The sequence below is a fragment of the Drosophila busckii genome, chromosome 2R, assembly GCF_011750605.1.
Source record: "Drosophila busckii strain San Diego stock center, stock number 13000-0081.31 chromosome 2R, ASM1175060v1, whole genome shotgun sequence".
Lineage (NCBI taxonomy): Eukaryota > Metazoa > Arthropoda > Insecta > Diptera > Drosophilidae > Drosophila > Drosophila busckii.
Genome location: NC_046605.1, coordinates 15,901,500 through 15,925,562, shown reverse-complemented (window position 1 = coordinate 15,925,562; position 24,063 = coordinate 15,901,500). Strand labels below are relative to the sequence as shown.

The window sequence follows — 24,063 nt, the reverse complement described above, 5'->3', positions numbered from 1 at the left end:
TGGCAGCCAGAAGTTCGAAGACGGACGCACTTGCCCCTATAATATCGAAGGTAGACTTCGAATGCCGGCACAATGTGCGCAGACATTTTTTTGCGCCAGCTCTGGCGCTCGCTCTTTCGCTCGCTCTCTCGCTCTCCAAAACTCTACACATGACGCAGCGAAGCCGCTGGCGGCTGCTGGCGTCGTTGGCGTCGGCTGCGTTCGCTTCGCTTTCGATTCGTTTCGTTTCGTTTCGTTTCGCTGTCGGTCTCGGGCGCAGCTTCAGCTTCAGAGCTTTGGCTTGAAAACAAGTGGTTGAGCATACGAGGAGCTCAGTATTGAGCGGACAAACGTAAAAGTCGCTTCGTGTTGCTTGCCCAACGACTGAGAAGAAAGAAAATAAAATCAGCCGCAGCAGCAGCAGCAGCTAAAGCCAGAGAGACAGCGGCGGCTAAAATAAGTGAAATTCGAGGCAACAACAACAACAAGACGTCGACGAAGAAGAAGAAGTGGACGGAACGAATGCACAACGAACTTCGCATAATGTTGAAATACGAAACGCCTTGAGGAGAACGTCTGCGTCAGCGTCAGCGTCGCGGTCTGTGACGACAGCAGCAGCAGCAGCGGCGACGGCAGCAGCAGCAGCAGTTAGCAAAAGGCAGACAAACAGGCAAAACCTGCTGAGACGACACGACGAGTCCTTGCTCGTCGGTTCACAAGTGCGGAACACAACAGACACAAGCTAACAAAAAAAAGAAATAAAATAAAAAACAGAAGAATCTATATAGACATATAAATATACATATATTTATTTCAAACAATTTATTCACCATCAGCAAAATCAAAACTCTTCTCATCAATTCAGAAGCAAAGTGCAAAGCTGACAAAGTGTAATTCGTGCTAAAGTGCAAACTGATTTCCTCAAAATCATCTCATACAAAAGTTTTTCGAAAATTTTTCAAAACAAAAAACAAATAAAGTGCCGCAAGCTGAGCGCTAAGCAAATAAAGAAAAGTGCTAACAAGTTCCTTCAACATAAAAGTTTAAGTAAATTATATAGCTAACAAAAAAAAAACAAACAAACAAACAAACACAGCAATAAATAATTATACAAATTATACAACAACAACAAAAAAGTTTTCTTTTGCATTTTAACAACAACTAAACAAAGTGTGAAAAAAAGGCAAGAAAATTATCAAGCAAAGTGCTGTGCGTACAAAAATCTGAAGGCCTAAAGCAAAGCAATTTGGCAAAGAGACAGAGAGCTAAAACTAACGGGAAGTTATAAACACAGCAAGTGGCGCAAAATTGCAAAAAAGATTTTTTAGGCAGCCGCAAGTGACTTCCGTGCCAGCAGCTAAGCCAAAAGTGTAAAAGAGCAAAGAACGTGAGCGAGAGATAGAGAGAGAGAGAGAGAGAGAGAGAAAGCGAGAGAGAGAGGGTGAGAGGCTTAAACAAAGTGCCGACGGCAATTATATGCATGCGTGCGTGTGTGTGTCTCTGTCTCTGTCTGTGTGTGTGTGCCTGTGTGTGTGTGTGAGCAACTAGTGTTAGAGCTGACCAACGGCAACAACAACCACACCCACTCCCACAATTCCCGTTAAGGTGCGAGCGGGTCGAACAAAGTTCAAGCAAACAATACGTACGGCCCAGACACTTTACGCCTGGAAGTAGACAATTGATTATTGATTTTGTCTCTAAAGAGAAAGGCAACAACTTCAACTCCAACTCCAACTCCAACACCGAATCCAGTGTTGTTAAGCGTGCAGTGTTGTGTAACGCGAGCGAGCATGCAGCAGCAGCAACTGACACTGAAGACTTACAAGTGTTAAGTTAAGTTGCGCCCCCACAACAATTAAATCGAGAGCCATTCTACCAGTAAGCGAAGAAGCGCAGCCCTTTCTCCCCTCTCCATCCCAACTAGCACCACAGCCACAACCATCCTCTTTACTTTCTCTGCTGCCGCCTCTACGCCCAACATTTGCCAACATAAGTCGTCTAATTGATAAACTGCGCCACAGCAACAAGCAGAAAATGTTCTTCTCGCTAGCACAGACCTTGGTCTGTGTTCTGCTCATCCAAGGCGGCCTCTATGCGCTCCATCTGAGCGGCAATGGCAACGGCAACGGCAACGCCAATGCCGCCGACAAGCAGCTGCAACTCCAACAGAGCAGCAGCAGCAGCGGCGGCAGCAACGTCGGCAGCGCTCTTAGCAGCAGCAGCAGCAACTCGATGGCAGCGCAATCAAATGCAGCGATTGCCCAAGCGTCCGCCTGGCAGCCGCATCAACAGCAGCAGCAGCAGCATCAGCATGCGGGCGGCGGTGCGCCACCTGGCGGCGGCTTGAGCCACAGCTCACATCGCTCAGCAGCCGCCGCAGCATTCGATGCGACCACAGGTCGTTTGAATAAGGAAATTGCGGACATGGCGCAGCTGGAGCGCGAGCGTCTCATGCTGCTCGGCCTGGCCAAGCAGACCGCCGAAAGTCCCGCTGCGCCCGCTGGCCACCATGGACGTCCCATCATTGCGGGCCGCATACAAATGCAGCCCAGCGAGGAGCTCGACGTGGGCGACTATCCGGCGCTGGTGCAGCAGGCGGCGCGCGGTTTTATGTTTGGCAGCGTGCAGAAGCAGCCGCCGCCGCCGCTGGCCAACGACGAGGACTACGATCAGCTGCGTCAGTTTGGGCGGCGTCCCGTTAAGTACGACTATGGACGCATAGTGCAGCCGGCGGAGCGTGAGCTGGAGGCAGCTGAAACTCTCTACGAGCCGCTGCATGGCTTTGGTGACTTTGATGACTTTTCGGAGCTCGAGTCGAACTCACAGGATGCTGCTCCGCATGTCTCGGAGGATGAGCTGCTGCGCGAGCTGGACGCCTATCAGTACCATGGCCTGGTCGAAGACCAACCCGAGAATCCCTATCGCACATTGGAGGCTCTGGAGCAGGGCGCGCCCGACTCCTTCCAGCAGCTGTTCGAGCAGGAGCAGCGCGATGCGCCGGCCAAAGCCAACGCCAACGCCAAGTCCCACTCCCAAGGCAACTACAACATACGCGCTCAACAAAAATGGGCACACAAGCGTGCGCAGACCCAAAAGCAACAACAACAACAACCTTTGCTCCAACGCAACATCTTTGGCCAACACTTTAAGCAGCAACGCGGCAAACTGGCGCTGGCCAATTCGGAAGCCACAGCCAGCAAGCATCAGAAGATGGCCAAGGAAGAGCAAACAAAAACCGAAGACAAGACACACGAATCTTCAATCTCAGCTCAGCCGCAACACCAGACGCAGTCTGAGGACAACAAGAACAAGGAAGCGGAGCAGCCAATGCATCCCAATCACAAGCGCTCCGGCTCTGGCTCTGGCTCCGCCGCAGCAGGCTCCATGGGCGGCTATGCGCCGCAGCCGCCGCCCGTCTCCCACAGCCTTGCCAGCCAGCTGATGTTGCGCACAGCGCGCGGACAGCGGCAATACGATGTGCCACAAATAGGTGAGTGCCACACACGAAGAATATAAAAAACAATAACAAATATTTGGGGATGCAAACTAAGTTAAAATACAGCGCACAGTTATTGATAGGAAATAGTTATTGATAGTCGGCAATTTGCGTTTTTCTATACTAGCAAGATGCACTTTACTCCTCTAATAATAATAATAATAATAATAATAATAATAATAATAATAATAATACTAGCAAGATTCAAAACATATAATCATATCCATTAAAAAATGCAGCAGCACTTGCATAGGAATAAGCAAGAAAATTCCAATTGATTTGCCACAGTAAAAACAAGCGAATTAAACAAGCCACAATTTATTTTTCGATATTCAGCATTATTTGCATTTTGTACTCTAAAGAGTATAATAGGCATATTAAATTAATGTTGGTCCTTACACAGAACTATAAGTTAGGTCTATTTAGAATATTTAGTATTAACAGGAGTCACTTAGATAAGAAATAAATTAATTTGGGGCTGCTACAAAAATCTTTAGCGTTGTTAGTTTAAAATTTTCTAAATTAAATTATAGCACAGACCATAGAATTAATTAATTAAATTGTTATAATGGCGACAAGGAGTTGCTACCATTTATAAAACATTTATTCAAATTCAGCTAAGCAAAGAATTTTGTCGATTTTATTTTATTTGATTGATTTACTTTATGTTGCTTAATTCATGACACATGATCTCTATTCTCTATTGATAATGACAGTAAGTCTTCGAAATGTCTCAATATTTATTAAGATTAGCTTGTTGAATTTAATAGATTTTTGCGCATATTTTCAAAGCTTAATCCTATTCGAGTGACTGTCAGTGTAGCAAATGTAAACTTGCTCTGCATCGAATATCGTCGCATTGTTGCTACAATAAAAATAGACTCTAGCGCAGTCTAGCCGCAGCTAATTTCTTTATTAATTTATTAAATAAGCTATCAGCGTCTTAGACAGCGCTGGTGCTTAACCCTGACGTGTTCATGTAACCTGCACACTCGATACAGTTGTTAGTTTTAATGGCTTAATTTTATTTTCGTATCGATTCGAGAGTACAAGTCACAAATTGTTGCAGTTGCTTTGGTGTTAGCGTTAGCGTTGGCGTTGGCGCTGGCGTCGCTGCGAAATTTAATCCTTTTAGCCTCGGCCAAGCAGCCGCCAACTCGCAGGCTCATCAATCAACAATCAGCCATCGTTTAATAGATTGTCACTAAATCATTTGTCAACAATTGGGCAGCAGGCAAACTTTTGTGCACAAGCTACAAATATAAAATATATAGCAATAACTATTTCTTGGGCTATATTTGGCACGTACAACTTTTCGTCCATTGCATTTACTAAATTAGTTGAACACACACAGCAAAGCTAAAGCCGAAGCCGAAGCCGAAGCGCGTCTGCAAACTTTTGCGCTTTAATCACTTTGGCCGGGGCGCGCTTTTGAAATTAGTTTACAACATTGGAAGAGCAATCAATTTTAATTTTTAATTATGACTTTCAACTTTAATGACATCATTTGAGTTTGGCCCTCAGCTAAATGCCAAGACAACAAGCGAGCAACGGTGCAAGGTATTAATAAATTTATGAGCCAAATTAGCTGAATTATGCAATAAGCAAATCTAAGCGCTGTTTAATTAGTTTGCTGCGCTCATAAATTTTAGTTGCAGTTGCAGTTGCAACGCTTTTTAGCAAATTAATGCAATCAAAATTTGTGTGTAAATTACACAAGAGAGCAGCAAATGAGTTTTCAATAACAAGCGAAAGTGATAGAGAGAGAGCGAGAGGGTCGAGGGTCGAGGGTCGAGGGGAAAGTTGTGCGCTCATGTGCGTGCGCAAATTCAATAAGACAATCAATGAATTTTCATTTGACGCGCATGTTTGCGCAATTTCCTTTCGCTTCTTTGGCTATGTTGTTATCAATTGTCACTCTTGAAATTCATGGGAAACCTTGACGGCCACTGCCACCACATTGCTGGTAGTAGCAACATGTGTGTCCGACTGTCCGTCTATCCGTTCGTCCCTCTGTCTGTCTCATTGACAACGCAATAACGTCATCAACTGTCAAAGGGGCAACATTTTCGTTCACGCCATAGTTGGGAAAATTACAATTGTTATTTCAAGTGTTTACATGGAACACACACACACACACATACAGTGATAGACACACACATGTGTGTGGGTGTGTGTGGTGTGTCCAGTGGCGTTGCCCACGCTGATCGTTTGTGGGAATTTTCTTGGCGTTCAGCAGCTTCCTTTTCCCATGAAAAGTGCGCGCGGTATTTTAAGTGATGTTTGTGTTTTTATATTAAGCAATTTATGATACTATCCCATGTGTGTGTGTGTCCACTAATTTAGTAACAACACTCCAGGGGGTGCCCGCTGCTGCCGCCGCCGCTGCTGACGACCATCAGCCAAGGCCGGACAGGCCACAGACACAACATTCATTTATATAGCCCAACAGCTTGACATGTCCTTGCATATGCATGTGTGTCGGTCCGTCCGTCTGTCCATCTGTCTGTCACGCCTTTAGTTCTTGCTCTCGCTTGTTGATTTAATTTGTAATTTGAGCAACTACTTCGAGTGCTCTGCAGCTGAAGCGGACGCGCCCTCGTCCTTTGTGAGGTTGCCGCCCACACTTTCTTCTAAATATTACGCAAATTAGTTGGAACGTTATTGGAGCTGCCCAACTGACTATTGATACTCTTCCTCTTTCTCTCTCTCTTTCTCTCACTCTTTCGCTATGTGCGCCTGCCACGCTGTCTGTGGAAAATTTCTTAGCGCAGGTCCTGCTACAGGACGACAGGCAGTCTGACCCGACCCGACGCACAATTTTATGCGTTTGACTTTTCTTTTGTCTGCGTGTGTGTGTGTGTGTGTGTGTGTGTGTAGGCGACTTAGCTTAGGCTTTAACTGCATGGCCATATAATTTGGCATTTTATAACTCAAATTTTATGCAAATCTGCAGCATTAAGAGCTAAAAGCAATTTTTATGCTACATTATTAAATTAAAATTTAGCAACTGGCTACGCATTGTGTAAAAATTTATTTATGCGCATTTATTTTGTTGTTTGCTTGCCCGACACTGTCCCTTGACCTTTTCGCCACACACAAGCAACACAAATAGAAGCTGAAATCCTATTTTATTGCTATGCCCAATGCACATTGCCAAACACAAATTTATTTATAAATTATATTATGTAATCTATAGAAATTCCTTGGGCATTTGAAAGCCCTTCAGACGGCCGGCCCCAGTGGTGAGCAGCTAGTTACTTCACTGGTTACCAGTCAACAGATTTGCGAGTAGTTTGCTGAAATTTACACCAAGACACGCTTAAGCTACAATTCTGGTGATTTTTTGACTGCAAATTAAAGAAAATTCACCAACATTCGTCTGCTTAGTTTTGTAGCTACTTAAGCTACGATTATTCAATTGCAGACTTTGTTGAATTTCACCAACGAAATCAACAATGAAGAGTATTTATTAATTAATGTTCTTCAATCAATCAGCCACAGCAGACAACTTAACAATTTTATTTCATACAAAATCGAACAGCATTTTATGCGTTGGTGTGGCTAGAAATTATCCACAAGATAATTATTATTTTTTTTTTTTTGTTGGCTACTAACGAAATTAGTCCGACACCCAATTTGCATAATCAATGCGAATGCATTGAAGCGCACATTGATTTCAATGGCAATTTACTGTTGTGTGGCAATCAGAAAATCAGAATGAAACACACGCACACACACATGCACACATACAAATACACACATGAGTCGCATGCACATGCAGGCGAATCAATAAACAATGACATCATCAGCGCAAGTTTAGCCAGCATCCGACTGACAGATTTTAAAGCATACACACAGGCGCCCCGGGGTACACCCCCTCGCGCGCTCCTGGCCACACTTGCATATATAATTATGGCGACGACGAAACCAAGAGAAAATATTTACATTAGCGTAAGCACAAGACGAGGCGGCAAGAGCAGCAGCAGCAGCAACCATTGAGCAGGCCAATTGTATATGTGTGTAAGTGTATGTGTGTGTGTGTGTGCCATTCAGCCAGTTTGACGACAGCAGCAGCCAAAAGCCTTTTTCGGCCAGCGCTTGCGTCACAGAAACCAAAAGCGTCTAGCACAAGAGTAAGCTATGACTCGAGTATATATTTAGTATATAAACTGCCAGATGAGCTCGCTCTGTTCTTTTGTCTGTGTGTGTGTATGTGTGTGTGTGTTGCGTGTTGGATTGCTGCTTAGTTTTGGTTTTAATGCGCTAGTCTGGCATATTAAAGGATTGTCAAATGCATAAATCTGCGGCCAAAGTGGACTTGTGATGAAGTCAATTATGTAGATGTGTCCTGATTGCGTGCGAGCGAGATGGCAACAGCAGCAGCCGGAGCAGCCGCAGCTCAGCAAGTCGAGCAAAACTCTTAGTCATCCGCAAATGTAGCTGAGTGTAATTGTGTTAGTGTGTGTGAGCACGTAATGTGCTTCAGAATTTTTTAGTCAATGAAGCGTCAAGGACTTTTGCTTATGATATATTTGCCAAGTGAGAAAGAGAGAGAGAGAGAGAGGGAGCGAGAGCGAGCGAGCGAGAGATTTGCTGCGAGGTTGTGCCACCTTAAAAGATGATGCAACCACAACAACAAACAACAGCAGGAAAAAAAATAAAAACGACAGAAAAGCTTAGCATACTTTTAGGCCACAGACAGCGCAAAGTAAGCGAGACGCTGTTTGTGTGTGTGTGTAGTTTGCTACAACGTCGTGCCTAATGAGTTGTGAGCTGACGCAGAATTTATGAATGAACTGCTAGTAGTATGACAAAGCGCGAGAGAGAGAGACAGAGCAAGAGCGAGAGCGAGCGTGCGAATTGTGTGCTCAGTCAGCTACTACTTGACTGAGTTCAAACCACTTCATCAAAGAAACTCATACCAGCAAGCGTGCTACAAATACAAACACACACACACACATACATATATACATATACTTATACATTTTGTAGTCAACGTCTTGGTTGGCATTGTTTTAGCTCAAAGTGCGCGTAAAATTAGCTAAGTAGCATGAATTTTACATATACACACACATATAAATAATGGGTTATTTATCGTTCGCTCTGTGTGTGCGTGTGTGTGTAATTGGCATGCAAAATAAGCAGCATACTTTCGAGTCTGATAAATGACTTACTTAGCAGCGCTTTGCCTAATTTGTCTACAAGCTAAAGCTCCAGCTTATATAATTGAAATGTAAGCAAAACGACTGTATCCACTGTTAACTGACTGCAAATTCAATGATGTATAACAATATATATTGCAACTTACGTAAGCTGACAGCTTTCGTTGTAAATTTAATTATAATTAGACTGATAACTACATGATATGCGTTTCATATTAATTAAATGCATTTATTTGCATACGCGCTCTACCTTTTGCTGTTATGTTTTGTTGTATAGGCTCTGATTTAATTAAACCGCAGTTACACACACACACACACACACACTCACACATCTGTTTATATCACGTCTATGGCAGCGAGACACGTGTCACGAAAAAAGCGACAAGAGCAAACAACAAATAAATTTATTCAATACAAGCAAAGGCGCAAGGTTCGGCGTGGGCGTGCACGCGCTACAAGCAGCAGCAGCAAATTTATGCTCACTAGCACTTTAATAATCAAGCTAATATGGGCACATAAATATGGCAGCAGCTAGTTTGATTTGATTTTTCAATTTTGAAATCGCATTGAATATAAAAAATGTCTGCAGCAATGCGTTGTCCTTGAACCTGCGAATGCGAATTTATTGGTTTGGCCCCAAGTCTGCGTAGCTTGCTGCATAAAATTCGAGGCGCTGACAGCGGCGCTCAAGTGCGCATATACAAATGGCATATGGTTTGGCTTTTGGTTTCGGCGCTTTTATTATTCCTCTATTTCGCTAGGCCTGCCAGACTGGAGAGTGGAGCGAGTTGGGCGACGCAGTTGTGCGTCATATGCCATGAAAATCAAACGCAATAAAAATCGTATAGTAGTTGGAGCTGGAGCTGGAGCTGAGCTATGATATATATATCAACTCATAAATGTAGCCACACACAGTGCGTATGTGTGTTATGGACTGGAGCTCAATGCCAGCAGACGCGATGAGCGGAAGTGAAAACTGGAGCAAGCAAACGAAGCATGCACGGAATACAAGTGTTGCTCTCTCTCTCTCTCTCGCTCGTTCACTTTTTGTGCGTTAGTGTGTGTGTGCCTGAGTGCAGAGCCATGCTAATGCAAATTATAGCCTATTTAAGCTGACAGCCATAGAAAGAGAAACAGCACTTGGAGCATGGGGATATATATATATATATAGAAGCAAAGCCTACTTTAAGGCGCGCCTACTTGAGCTTGTCGCCCAGCCCGAGCAAAAACTAAAATGTTAAGTGCACTGAAGTGCCGGCCCAAGCGTCTCGCAGAGTTGCACAAGTGCTGCTTGCTGTTGGCCAGGCTCAAAGCCAGCATTCGCGCATAATGAGGCTAACACGCCTAGCCAAGCTTCCAAGCCTGCCTAGCGCTGTATGCATAATTTAACAGTCAGCTACAAACTAAATGTAGCGGTTGTGCTTTTCTTCATACACAACACACACACACACACACACACACCTGCTTTGAACTTTTGCTCCCAAAAAACGCTCACTCAACCCCCAGCCAATCCAAGTCGCATACATTTCATACTTAGCATAAGTTTAAACTGTTTGAGACAGCGGCAAAGTGTTTGCAATATTATTGCCTTGCTTGTTGGCTTTTAATTTATAGACAATTTGCATATTTATTCAGCTGCGCTCATCTATCAACAGCTTGCTGCTATATACAGTAAGCATCCTATGAAACCAAAACTCCTATAAAATTTAATATATTGAAATAGTTGCTTGTATAGAAATGAGCAGTTAAAGTTATGAGTTACATAAATTATTAGTTAAAATATACTAGTAAATTGCATAAATAAAATATTTTATATTATTAATAATAATTAATTTAATTTACACATACCCCATTATTTTGTTAGACTTGTGATATAAACAAAATATATAAAAAATTTCGGCTTGCATTATGTAATAAAATCTTCAAAGCGCTCAAACTTTTCAAAGAAATTTTTCATGCGATTTGGCATGGTCTAAAATAAGCAAATTAAGTATTGTAGTATTTTTTTTCTTTTGCTATTATTAACATTATAAAAAGTTATGCCATTAAAAAATATATGTTGAAAAATAAGCGACTGACTATTACCTATAAAACGAGTATGATGGAAAATAATGTGGTTGCTTAAATAGAAATTTTGACATTCAATAAAGTTTCTTATATAGAAATTACTATATAGAATGTTGTTTCTTTTATAGAATGTTGTCTGTTGCTTATATAGAATGTACACTGTAGTAACTTATGATGTGCAACAGCTTTGTCTATTATTAGTGCAATATTTTTATATTTTTCTTTAAGCTTTTATTAACTGCTCAATGCAATTAAAGTATCAAATGTTTGTAGTTGCTAATTGAGTATTCAAATATGCTTCACTCTAAGACAGAGAGCAACATATATATTTGTTAAATTGATTGAAATTTCCAACCATTTGAAATATAAAACACTTGAAAGTGCAAAAGCCAACGTGAACTTTCAAGCAACTAGCTATGTAATTTGTTGTCTTTAAAAGCTGAGCACTTAAAATGTAACTAGCTATATGCTATATGCACATGCGATAGAGGGTCGTGTAGCTAATGCTGCGGCTAAGCATTTTCAAGTGCTAATGCTTAAAATGCTGTTGCTTGCTGCTCGTTCGGTCTGCACTTGTTGCCTGGAGGCGTAAGGAAAGCCGCAGCTCTTGAGCAAACATACACACATGCGAGTTAAGCAGCCTAAATAAACACAACACACACACATAGAAATACAAATACATATACACCTGCATGTTGTAACCATAAGCGGTAACATTTGTAAAAGTTTTGTGTGTTAGCAGCTGTTGTGGGTCGCAGTTATCTTGGATAATGCAGCTAAAGCCAAACAAAGCTGCTGCGCATGAAAATTACGCATACGCTACAGTGGCTCCAATCAATGTGTGTGGGCTAGCGAGGCGCACAAATTAAATTGACCTTTTGGCGCAATTGATGCGCCAACAGCTGCCAAGGGCCAACACAAATTTTAAGCTCTCGCTCGCTCTCTCTTGCTCTCTCTTTCTCTCTCTCTCTCTCGTTAACGCAACAGCCAGAGGCAGAGCCACAGCCGCAGTCGCTTGTTTGACAAGCACATGCTGAACACATTTCAATTCGATCGAATACACATTTTTAATGGCTACTCAATATACGAAAAGAGAGAAAACGACGAAGCCAAATTGACTGCTGCTTTGTTGCGGTTTTGGCTTAATAAATGTCAAGGTACGTCAGCGTAAAATTTCTCTCTTTTTGTTTTTTTTTTGTTTTTTCGTTTGCCATGTGTATTGAGCTTTAGTTCAAATTGACAGCTGGTTTTGCAATTAAATAAGATTTATGTTGCTGCAGGAGCAACATCGATACGGCTTAGCAGCTCATATATGCGTATGTATGCAGGTATATACTAAAGCTAAAGATCTTTATTTATTTCGTTTTTACATTAATGTGCCAGCAGTTGTCGCCTAAATGACCTCAGCTGTCAATTGTGCGTATACGTAATTTATGCTGACAAGCAATACACATATTAGAGCTGCCACACATTCTGCAATTCTATAAATGTACATTTTTATTTATTGAATGCTTTTTAATGCTATTTTTATGAATTTCTTTACTGGTAAGTTGACGACTTGAAAATCGATTAACGCAATGGGTGAATATATGTATAAATTTAATAATAAGACAAGCAAGCAAAGCAAATTGATTTTTCATAAGGGAAACTATTTTGGGTATGATTAAAATAACAGGCAGCAATAATTCAAGCGAATAGTTTGAATTTCTTAGCAAAACCCTCGTTGAGGTTCTTTTCCAATATAGATAACTGCTAGTGCTTCCAAAATAAGTTGAACTTGCATTTCTTAATTAAGGTCTTGTGCTTCTTTTAATAATAATTTGCTGAAAATTCTTTAAATAGCTTAGAAGTTAGAGCTCCCTCTACATATTTCCCCTTTACAACATAGAAAAGAAATTCTTTATATTGCCTTTAATAGTTATTTTTTCCTTTAGTCAAATTACATATTAGCAATTTGCTTATTAATTAATATAAGAAGCAGCAATATTTGACTTTATATTAAACTTCGTTTTTGCTTGCAGCGCTTAGTAAACTATTTACTGGCCCTAGGCAGCTTAACGGCTAAAAAAGTTGCCTCTAATACGTTAAGTAGTTATTAAAAATAAACAAAAGCAGCGCCGTGTACTTTGCTTTTGTCCTTGCCTGCGGCTTTTCCACTTGCGCTTCGACTAGTTAGTTAGTTAATTTAATTTACGCATTAAATTAAACATAACTCTTAGACTGATTGATACAAAATTGTATACAACTGCTTTTTTTACAAGTTGTTGCTCATTAAAGTTGTACCTAACTGAAGTACAGACACGAGCCTAGCTGTCTGTCTGTCCGTCTGACTGTCTCTCTAGGTGTACGACAGTGTAGTTAGGTGATATGCTTACGAGCAAGTGAGTGTCGCGCTGGGGAACGAGGGAGTAGCAACAACAGCAACTAAAGCAACGGCTAGGTTGTGTTTATTTTTAGCAACAGAGCGCCTAAAGCTATGCACCATTATCTGTGCGACTTGTACAAACAGCAGGGAGGGAGAGCCAACCAAGAAGTGCGCGCAAAAGAGAGAGAAAAATTAATACGCGACAAACGGTCGGTCGACATAGCCTGGGCTGGGTCTTTAACCTGCCTCGAAGTACCGACACAGCGAGTGTCGTGGACTGGCCACCAAAGTGAAAATATACATTAGCCCCTCAACTGTATATATATATATATATATATATATATATATATACATATAGCGCAGACTTAGACTAGCATCTGCTGCTAGCACGTAACTAGCCTGGGCGCGTAATGAGGTCACTGAAAATGGGTGTGCGCCATTTTGTAGCCAACGCCATTTTGTCTTGTTGCTAACATTATTCAATTTAGGCGACATTTGCCAAATAATTTATGTGCCCACACTCAACTCAACTGAATGTTGAATTCACAACTCACAGTTCGCAATTCATATTCAAAATTGCTTTCTAATGAAAAACAGCTAAGCCAAAGTTGTAAGAGCACCCCCCTGATGTGGCAAACAGTAACAGTTAGCAGATAACAGTTAACAGTTAACAAAGCAAAGAGTGCGAGTGTGTGTGTGTGTGTGTGTAAATGACAGCCGCAGTTAAACTGAAACGAAAGCCTCGCACACACAATTTGTGCTTGAATGAATGTTCAGTGCCCCTCACTCACTCAGCTGAATGCTGTTTGTGAATGAAATAGTCGGGCAGCCAGTCAGCCAGCCAGCCAGTCAGTCAGGCAAAGTGATTTGTTATGTTTCCAAGAATTCAAAATAGCATTGCATACTTATTGGCGACTGTGTGTAGCTTTGAGTTTTGCTGGTCAGACTTTTGTCTTTGGCCCTAATTTAAGACTGACATAGGTCAGAGTTCAAAATTGAGTTGTGCGCTGCCAATTAAATGAACTGAAGTCAGCAAGACGCCATTTTGTCATGCTGACTTTGACTTTGACACACACACATAAGTACTTGCGCGTAAAGTGAGCGGTGGGAGCGCTGAACGTTTAGTCGAACCCTTGGCTTTTGCAAATGCATCTCGTTTTTTTTGTCGCTGCTTGTCTCCACTTTGCCTGGGCTATTAATATTGCCAAAGGTGCGCACTCTCTGGTACTTAAGTGCCTGCCGTCTGCGAACTGTCAGCCGAGGGGTCGCGTCCGTACCCGGACCCTCATTGTGTCATTTGACAGTCGCTAAGACTCAGAGTCTGCGACTGCGGCTGCGACTGCGACTGAGTCTGGGCTGCAGTTGCAGCTTACAGTGTGTTGCCTTTGTCTGGGGATTCTCCCCTCCTGAAGTGCCTGCTCTGTCTTTCGCAGCAAAAAGCAAAGCAACATCTTTGTTTTTTCTATTTTTTATTAATAGCTGCAACGCTGTCAGGCACTTTGCTTTTGAATTTCCATGCGGAAATTAAGTAACTAAGTAGCTCAGCGTTGAGCGTTGAGTGTTGAGCTTGAGCGGCATATGCAGCTCATAGCATAATCAAAAGTTTTCATTATGCGTGGCGCGCATAATTTACAATAAAAATTGCGCTATAATATGAATATATTGTAACGGTAAAATCTGTGTGTGCCCGTTAAGTCGCGGCGGCAGCGGCATAAAAAACGCAAAAAGCAAAAGTTTTATTGTCATCGCCGCTTGGCAGCAAAACAAACGCATAAACTTGCCTTAAAAAGCTTAATCCATGAAGTTGCCGACGGCTCAAGCTATTTTTAGTCCCAGTCCGTAGTCCACAGTCCGCGCAGTCCAGGTGAACGGTAAAACTTTTCGCTCGGCCCCTCGCTAAATTACAGTGCAACAATTTTAATGAAACTTTTTCTTTCTCGTTTACTTCTTGCTCTTCTTGCTTTTGCCTCTGCTCGGTTTGTGCGTTGTCAGCAATGTCTAAATTTGTATACGCAGTAGCATAGCGTTAATGAAAAGTCAGCTACGTGCCAGCCAGGCCCAAAATAATATTAATAATGTGCCAAGCAGCCTCAGAACTCTGAAACGTGTTGGCTTACAACTTCACTCTGCCTCTCTCTCTGCTCTGCTCCCACTGAGTTTATCTAACTAGCTCTGGCAACTCTCGAGTTATGTCTAATTTCAATGCCCAACTTGCAACTTTTCGCTCTCGCTGCCGGCTCGTGCCTTAAGTTGAGTGCTTTTTCCATATATATATATGCACTACTTAGCATTTAAGGTTTCCCTTTTTAGACCTTGTAGGACTCTTCATACGGCATATACAAAAGGGTCTTCAAATTTAGTTCAATGAGACACACAAAGAGCTTTCGAGCAGTTTATTATATAAATTAAGTATACGTAGCATATATTCTTTTCATTAGCTTGATAACTTGAGTTGGTTGGAATTATTTTGTAATTTAAAATGAAACATAAGACAACAATGCTACGCTTAATATTCAAAAGTTATTAGTAACTAATTAAATATTGAACTATTGGAATTTCTATTTATAAGTTTGTCAACAATTTCTATATTAAACCAACTTAAGCTGCAGAAGTTCTTCTTTTATATTATTTTATTAATTTCAAATTGTACATTTATTTTATTAAGCTAAGTAGTTGAGATTTTGCGTCCTTAGCTTAAATTGAAAATTGTAGCAACACGTGCAGTTGCCTTGGCTCTTATTGTTATTATTATTTATTATATAGCAACGTTGTTGTTGTTGCTTGCTGTGCGCTCTGCGCTGCTGAAAAACAACTCAACGCAACGTCAAAAGTTATAAATAATTTTCATATATAGCAAAAGTGATATGTTCAAAACATGTTGACAGCAACGAAAATCGCATACGCAGTGTCTCGTCCTTTCTTTGTCTGTGTGTGTGTCCTGTGGCTGCAGTCCCTGTTCTACTTTCGCGTAATGCGCATAGTCCAACGTACAAAAAGAAAACAAAAACGAACTTCAAAGTAAACAAACAAACACATCAGCAGGACCACGGGCTAAAGCCTGGATGACCCCGCAGCCAAAAGCAAAAAAAAAAAATAAAAGAAAGCAGCAACGAAAATGGAAAAAAATGCGCATTGGCATGCCAGGCAGCTTCAGCTCGAGAGCACACAGAATTTATGTTGATTTGCACATGTTTATGTCCAGTTAGCAGGGACCAGGGAGCACCTGTGTAATAGTTTGGGGGCAGGTCCTGGCGCTTGTTTTGCCAAGTCAAGCGCACAAATTTGCGTTGCCAGGAAAACAATTGTGCAAAGTAGTTTTTGCCCAGCGACCAAAAGCGAAATGTTTACCTCGGGAAATTCAGCTAATGTGCGAGACTCACACACACACACACATACACATATAAGCGCATTAAAAATGTTGTCCAAAAATAAAGCGAGAAACGCATTGCTGGGTGCTATAAATAGTGTTGCGACTACTGCTGCTCCAACGTTGAATTTAAATTATTGAGCGGCATTGATTACAGCTGGGAATTGTTTCCATGTGTGTGTGGGTGTGAGTGTGTGTGTGTGTGTGCTTGTTGGCTTATGGTTTTGGGGCTTGCGGCTTGTGGCTGCGGCTGCGGCTTGCGGCATGGCGAACGCTTCAAGGCAACCATTTTCATGGATTGCAAAAGCACATGCAAGGCCTCGGGCAAGGGGCAGTCAGCGGGGGAGACGTATACATATAAAAAAGCTGACGCAAATGACCACAACGTAAACAGGGCCAAGACGCGCCGCAATAATCATCATTAAATCAACGACAGCAACTAAAATTATAGCCATTAAAGTTATAAATAAAACGCAAAGCATGCCGCTGGTGCCAGGCCCCCAAATGTGGGCGTGTCTCGGCTCGTGCTTTCTCTCGCTCTCTTGCTGCCGCTTTACTGTTTTGCCTATAATTATTTAGGTTTTCAAAATAGTAGCACACGGCTTAAATAAAAAAACGAACAATTGCCAGCATACAAATTGAATTAGCAGCTGCTTAAGCAAAATCAATTGCTACAACTATAAGTCAAGCATAATTTATTCAAAATTTCAATTTTGCTGGAAGCTGAGTTAATTTTTAGAATTCTTAATATGCTTTAATCGTAAAATTATTACTACTTAAAGTCAATGCTTGCTATGCTGATTACTGAAGCTTATATATTTTATCAAAATTTTTTTAAATGCTCAATTCAGTTCAACTTATAGTTGTGCATGAAGTTAAAATATGTTCCTTAATACTTAAAGTGCTTCTAAGAAAGTTCCACTACTTATTGCTAAATAATTTAATTAATATTGTAGCATTAGTCTTGATGAAATTAATAAACTATTGCTATCAAATTTAAAGTGAATTGTTGTTTATTGCTCTGATTGAAGTTAAGTTTAGTTTTCAGTTTTAAATTTGCAACATGAATTTCTCGAGCTTTTGGCTTGAAGCCTTATCGAGAAATTATTGCGAAAAACTATTAAGTGAATTTGTAGTCCTAATTTAAGTTTAGATATTTTCCTAGAATTTTTAACAAACTGCTAATCAAAGGCAAATTCTAGCTACAAATTTATTTTTAAGCGAAAGCAAATTGAGCTTGTTCATTGTTCTGTTGGTAGCAGCGTTTTTGTTTCATTTTGTTTATTCCCTCTAGTGATCAGTGCGTAGGCTTTGGCTTTAATTCTCTTCTCTCATGCTTTGAAATAATGTCAATATTTGCAATGGCGTCGCGTAGTTAAGCGCTTGATTGCGTTTGCCTCGCTTGATAGAGCAATGAGGGAGGCCTACAAGTGTCCAAGTGCTGCTTGTGTAGGTTCTCATGGGTTTTGCTGCTGACGTCAGCAGAGCGGGAAGCATGGCCTTGAGTCCGATTTGTGCAGTTTGAAAACGCAATTCACACGACGGCGCTGGCGTTGGCGATGGGTTGAACTGTGGGCGGGGCTGTTAGGCAATTAGTAATTGCCTAAGTGTGAAATTAATAACAGTTTGTGGTTAGACAAGAGTCGGGCATCAGTTTTACACTTGACTGGCTGCCAGGCAATTAGTAAATGGTATAAGCTGAAGCGAGGATTTATTCAACTTGACTTCACCCATACATACTTGCAATCTATATTTAGACCCCCAAAGCCAACAGCACTCTTAGTCTAATTTATAATCAAATCAACTAATTCGTGCTGGCATAATGGCCAAGTCAATTTATGGACAGCCAAATGACAAATTGTACAATTAAAAGGCGCGCTCAGTTCTCTGACAATTTGTTGCAAGCCACGTGGCTTTGGTTGCTAATTCTGCTTTGTGTTGCGTCTTTTCCGTCGTTTCCCCCACAACTAAAGCGCTTATCTTATCAGCAGTGATTAGCTTCGCAGCCAGAAAAGAGAGAGCGAGAGAGAGAGAGAGAGAAAAGCGCAATAGATTTGTAGTTTGCCAGTAAAACGGCAAACGTTTTATTTTATTTTCATTTGTAATCCCTTTGGGCGTTCACTAGTAAACCGCTTACGTTTATTTCAGTAGGTCAGGGTGATTGACAAACTTCATTTAAATGCTAAACAAGGCTTCGCAATTTAAATTTTAGCTTGCAATAAATTAGTTGATGCAATTTTAAAAGCGTCTTGTCCTTCGAATTAAATTGCTAGTGATTGCAGACGACCAACTGAAGGGTCTGGCAGATTTTATAAATATAATTATACTGATGCTAATTACATTACGTTTTGTAACTCTTTGTCGAAAATTGTCTTGGCAAATTATTTATTAGACTCAGTCTTGCTTTGTCAGCATTTATTTTTGTTTGAATTTGTTTTGTTGTTGTGCGCTGCGCATTAATTAGGCAGGCAGGTAGCTAAATTAGAAACAAGCCTAATATAATTGAAAAAGCTAAACGCACCATCATTAAGGGCCACAACCACACATTTGAGTTGGCTCAACAGGTGCTGCTAAAATTGAATAGCCGCCTGGCCAAAAAAGAAAAGCAAACAATGTTGAAAAGACGAGTGGCAAAGCCCACACACACTCACACACACACACACACACACACACACACACACACCTTGGCAAAGGCTAAGCACACACGTCAAGCGGAAATGACGACGATGTTGGCTGCCTTCATTTGCATTGTTTAAGCCAGGCCAAAATGGCCCAGGCCGTAACCAAATGAAATGAAATGGGGAAGAATGCGAATGTATAGCAAATGAACGCCACATGACGTAGACACAAAATATTTTGAGCCCCGCTATGCGGTAGCAACAGCAACAGCCAAATGAAGTTCGCATGCCTAAAAATGTGCTCGCGCTTTGTTTTTTGCACATTTCCGTCGCGCATTTTGCCGTGACTTAATTGCTACCTAACGCGTCTGCCAAACAGAACGAACGAACGAGCGTGAGTGAGTGAGACAGAGATAGATAGAGAGAGAGAGAGAGAGAGACAGAGAGAAAGGTAGACTGGGCATATGTGTTTGAGTGCTACACCTGCTATAAAAAGTCCACGCTTTTGACGCTTTTTGACTTTTTGTGCCCTAGGGTCGAGCCCAACACCACCTCAAAAAATTAAGTTCGGGCATATAGACGCGTGTATAGCATTAAAACCAAAACTTTCTCTTGCGTTTCATTAGTTGCAGTAGTTAGATAATTATAATTTTTTAATGAATGGCGTTTTTCTTAATAATTGTTTGCTTTAACTTTATATTTTGTTGTCTTAATATATATTTTAACGAATGCATAAATGAATATATTTTATTTATTATAATGAAAATTTTTAATTGGCTTACATTCTTCTAAGCTAATTTATATAAGCAAAATAATATTATATTATTTTGAGCTATTAACATATTGACGAATGTTTTAACTAATAAATAGTAGTAGCAGTAGTAGTAATAATTATTAAATAGTAGTAGTAGTAAATAGCATTTGCTAACAATCGAAAAGGTTTAAAGCTTATGTAGAATTTTCAAGTCAACATCCTAGTAGTTAAATCTTGAGTGTGGTAGTAGTTAAGATTAGCTTTTAATGTAGCATACTTTTTTGATGATAAATTTGATAAATTTTTATTGCTGCAGCATTTGTTTGTTTGCGGTTTTATTTGTTATACACATTGACATTATTATGAAAAAAAGCAAAGCTTGTACCTAACTGTATGTTTTTCTGTATGAGAACCCAGAGAATTCATTCATTCCATTCATGTGTTCATGAGTGTGTGTCCGGCTTGCTGTTTGTTGCGCACGCCTTGCCAAAAGTATATTAAAAAGTTGGTTGCGCTCAACTTTTTGCACACAACAGCAGCTTGGAAAGCATATTTGTTGTCGTGTTGCTTTGCCGCATTTTAATCTGCAGCTAACACGCGATTACCGCTGCCTCCATCCCAAAGTACAAGGCAACGTTAATGTACGTGAGAATTCCGGCAACATTTGGCTAACAGACTTTATATGTTAGCGCACATGTATGCGTATGTGTGTGTGTGTGTGTGTGTGTGCATGTTCACTTGGCACTATTTTTAACCATTGTTGAAATTAAAATAAATGCAACAATGGCAACTTAATTTGATTTTGTCGACTATAACACTTTTTTTTTTTTATCGTAATATACATTTTTTAATAGCATTTTTTAACTCTCATGTTGAAAACAAAAAACTGCAATTTAAATGCAAACTAGCCCGTCAACGTGTTGCTGCTGCTGCTGCTTCTTCTTCTTTTATTTTTGCGTATTTTTAGTTTATGTGCGTTAAATGTATGCAAATGAAATTGCATGGAAAAAGAAATCAACAATGTGTTTTTCATTCTTGAGGCTGTATTAACAATGCAATTTATTTGCTATATATGGAGTTTAATTAAGTTAAAAAAAAAAAACGCGCAGCGAAAAAATATCGCAGGCATTCATATAAATTGTGTACGAGATTTTTTTTGTTAACATTGCAGTCGCTAAAAGTGCAATTTTCAACGAGTTTTGTTTTTGCAATGGCAATTTATTTACCTCTAATTTGAAATGCAATCCAAACACACGTTTTATACAAAAAGTCAATTTGAATATAACAACTAGCCAATGGCTGCAAATATTTTAATTGACACGTACTACACACAATTTATTCGAGCCGCCAGCCTTTCAATATTTTTATTTCCACTCAATTATTGTCGTTGCTTTTATATGAAATACAAATTGGAACTTTTATGTGGTTTATGATTTGTAAACAGATAAAACAATATTAAGGTTGCATTTGCTTATTATAAATATTTATAATAATTCACTGAAACGTTCCTTTGCACAAACTTTATTTATATTAAGTCAAATTAAAGTGTTCTAGCTAATTATTAATGAATTGGAATATTGCATGTAATGCTCAAGACCAAAATAAATCTACACTTTTGCTCTTTCAACTCGGGACTGCTTCTATGTTAACATTGCTGCTCCTTTTTCTATTTTCGGCTGCTACTTCTGACTAAATTTTAAGCGGCTTCTGTTTACTTACAGCAACCCACTGAGTCCCTTCGATTTAGCTACTCATTCTGTTATGTATTCTATTGTAAAAGCATCGAAATGTAAAAATAGATCAATATAATAAATCACTCTATTCAATTTCTTCTGTTTTGCCAATTTTGTACATAACTTAAAGAGTCTAAAAATATAGATACAATGATTATTAATTTGTTTCAAACAAAGTTCGCCCGCACTCGCTATTGGCAAATTGTTAATGTTAAGCTGTTAACATAAACTGCAAAGCTTAGCATAACATAATCTTTAATGCTAACAGTGCTTCACTTTCAGTGCTTCATTAATTATAAAATAAATGCATAATTAAAGTTAGCAAGCAAAAACTTAAAGTGCAATTATTTATACAGTTTTTTAGCTTAGCAACAATTGCAAACTTTTGTAGGTCATTTGAGATTTGTGCGCAACTGTTTGTTGACACTTTTTGCTTCATGATGCTGCAGCTAAGGCGGCTTATAATGAAATCCTTGGAATGCGCACAAGCTAAATGGCCACGCGCTGCTGCTGAGACATAAAGCTCATGTTTCAATTATGATCAAGCGGCAGACAAAGGGCAGCAAAATAATAATTAAGCGCAACATTTTATTGCGGGTTCGAATTTCAAGAAAAGAAAGAAATGAAAATGTTCCAGTGGAGAATCTCTGCAGACAATGTGACAGTTGAGGAGAGCAGCTGTGGCTGGCTAGGTCAAGCAAATGTGTTCGATAGTCCAAAAATACAGCAAGTCAAACATATGTGTGTGTGTGTGTGTGTCTTAAACTGACAACTGTGGCTGTTAGTTCTACATGGGGTCAAGCGCTTGATAAAACTACTTAGAGTTCTCTCTCACTCACACAGTCTCGCTGCTGTGTGAGAAGCATGTGGCATGTAGCCTGCTGTGCTACGTGAGCTCGTTTGTGGCTTTTGAAAACAAAGCGCAAATGAGCGCAGCTCGGCGCTGGGCGCTGCGTGCGCTGCCTGCGCAAAAAGGTAAACACATAAAAATTACTGTTACTGCGACCACACACACAAAACGCTAAAAATGTGGGCAGCGCAGCGCAAGCACAGTGGGTCAAAAAAGTGAAAAAAATAAATTGAATGAATTGTTTGTACCACAGTGCCAACGACTCAAGGGGTCAGGTGGACGAGGTCATCAGCGTCAGATACTTTAAGTCACAACAACAGCAGCAGCAGCAGCAGCATAGAACTAGCTGAGAGCAGCTAGCGTATGTGTAATAGACTTGCGCTCTCTCTCTTTCTCTCTTTTGCTCTAGCGCTGTGTTGTTGTCATTTGCAGAATGCGGCCTGAAAGTATGCAACATTAAAATTTTAGTGTGTCAATTCTGTGTGTGTGTGTGTTTGTGTGTTTGCCAGTCACGTAGCAGGTAAAAATTGCGTTCTATATTTATATATATATAGCTGTATGTGTGTGTTTATATACTTATGTTTGCTTGTGTGTGTGTGTGTGGCAACGTTGTAATTGGCGTTTAAGGCTTTGACGTCAAACCCAAATAATAATCGTTCGCACTTTTGTTTGCTCTGCAGCAAGTCGTTGTTGTTGTTCGTCCATTGTTTAGCGTCGCATTGTTTGGTTACCAATACACACAACTAATCACCGTGTGTTTGTGTGTGTGTCTACTTCATGAGCATATGATAATGCGCACTGACAGTTTAACACACACTGTCATTGCCTTTGACCTTTCAGCAAGCAATTAAAATAATTACAATTACAGTTGACAATTGACACAAACAGCAGCAGCAGCAGCAGCAATAGCAACAATTTTTATACAACAGCATTTAACGCTTTCTCTCTCGCTCTCTCTCTCTCTCTCTCTCTCTCTCTCTCTCTCTGTCGCTTTCTCTCTCAGCGCACATCATTAATTTATGTAGAGCTAAAGAAATAACAGTACTTATGCTCTACAGCAACATTTTGGCCCCAGGGTCTGTCTCATTTAAAATGTATCTAGAATATGGCAACATTTTAAATTAATTGCAATTGAGTGTGAGGCACAAAGCTTTGCGCTCGACTTTAGAACATGTTCAAACTTTTGTTTGATTATTATATAAACCTGCGCTTGGTTTGACAACCACTTTGAACTGTTTGCTTTGTTGAATTAATTAGAGTTAAACATTTATATATATGGGCTAACTTAAATCAGCGTTTTTCCAAGTACGCTGAGCGACCAGCAAAAGTTTTAATGGGCTTTCAACTTTTTGGGCTGTGTGGTGCGCGCTTTTAACGCTCTTTAATTGCCAATTAAGAAGTTAAGTTTCAGCGTCTGAATTTATGCAAACGCATTGCGTAAATCGATTGAAAAATAAAATCAAAACGCAAAAGCCAGAGCGGCCTTAACAAAATCATTTAATTTGGCAACAGCGAAAAAAAGAATGAAAAAAAAAAGGAAATGAGAAGCAAACAAGCAAGTAACAAAAATATGAGTTTTTATTACACACACACACAGGCACACACAATTTTCGTTTGCTTTATATGCGAGCTAAAAATAGATTTCATGCCTGCTAAGGCGCACACCCAG

At 40.3% G+C, this 24,063-nt stretch overlaps 1 protein-coding gene across 1 annotated transcript in view; it reads left to right on the top strand.

Moving 5' to 3' along the window:
* Window positions 1–332: 332 nt before the first annotated feature.
* Window positions 333–24,063, top strand: part of LOC108596842 — a 32,074-nt gene continuing 8,343 nt past the window's right edge. Inside the window, exon 1 of the mRNA XM_017982971.1 lies at window positions 333–3,469. Coding sequence (XP_017838460.1) covers window positions 2,014–3,469 — 1,456 coding nt within the window. The 5' untranslated portion in view covers window positions 333–2,013. The remainder of the gene's footprint in view (window positions 3,470–24,063) is intronic.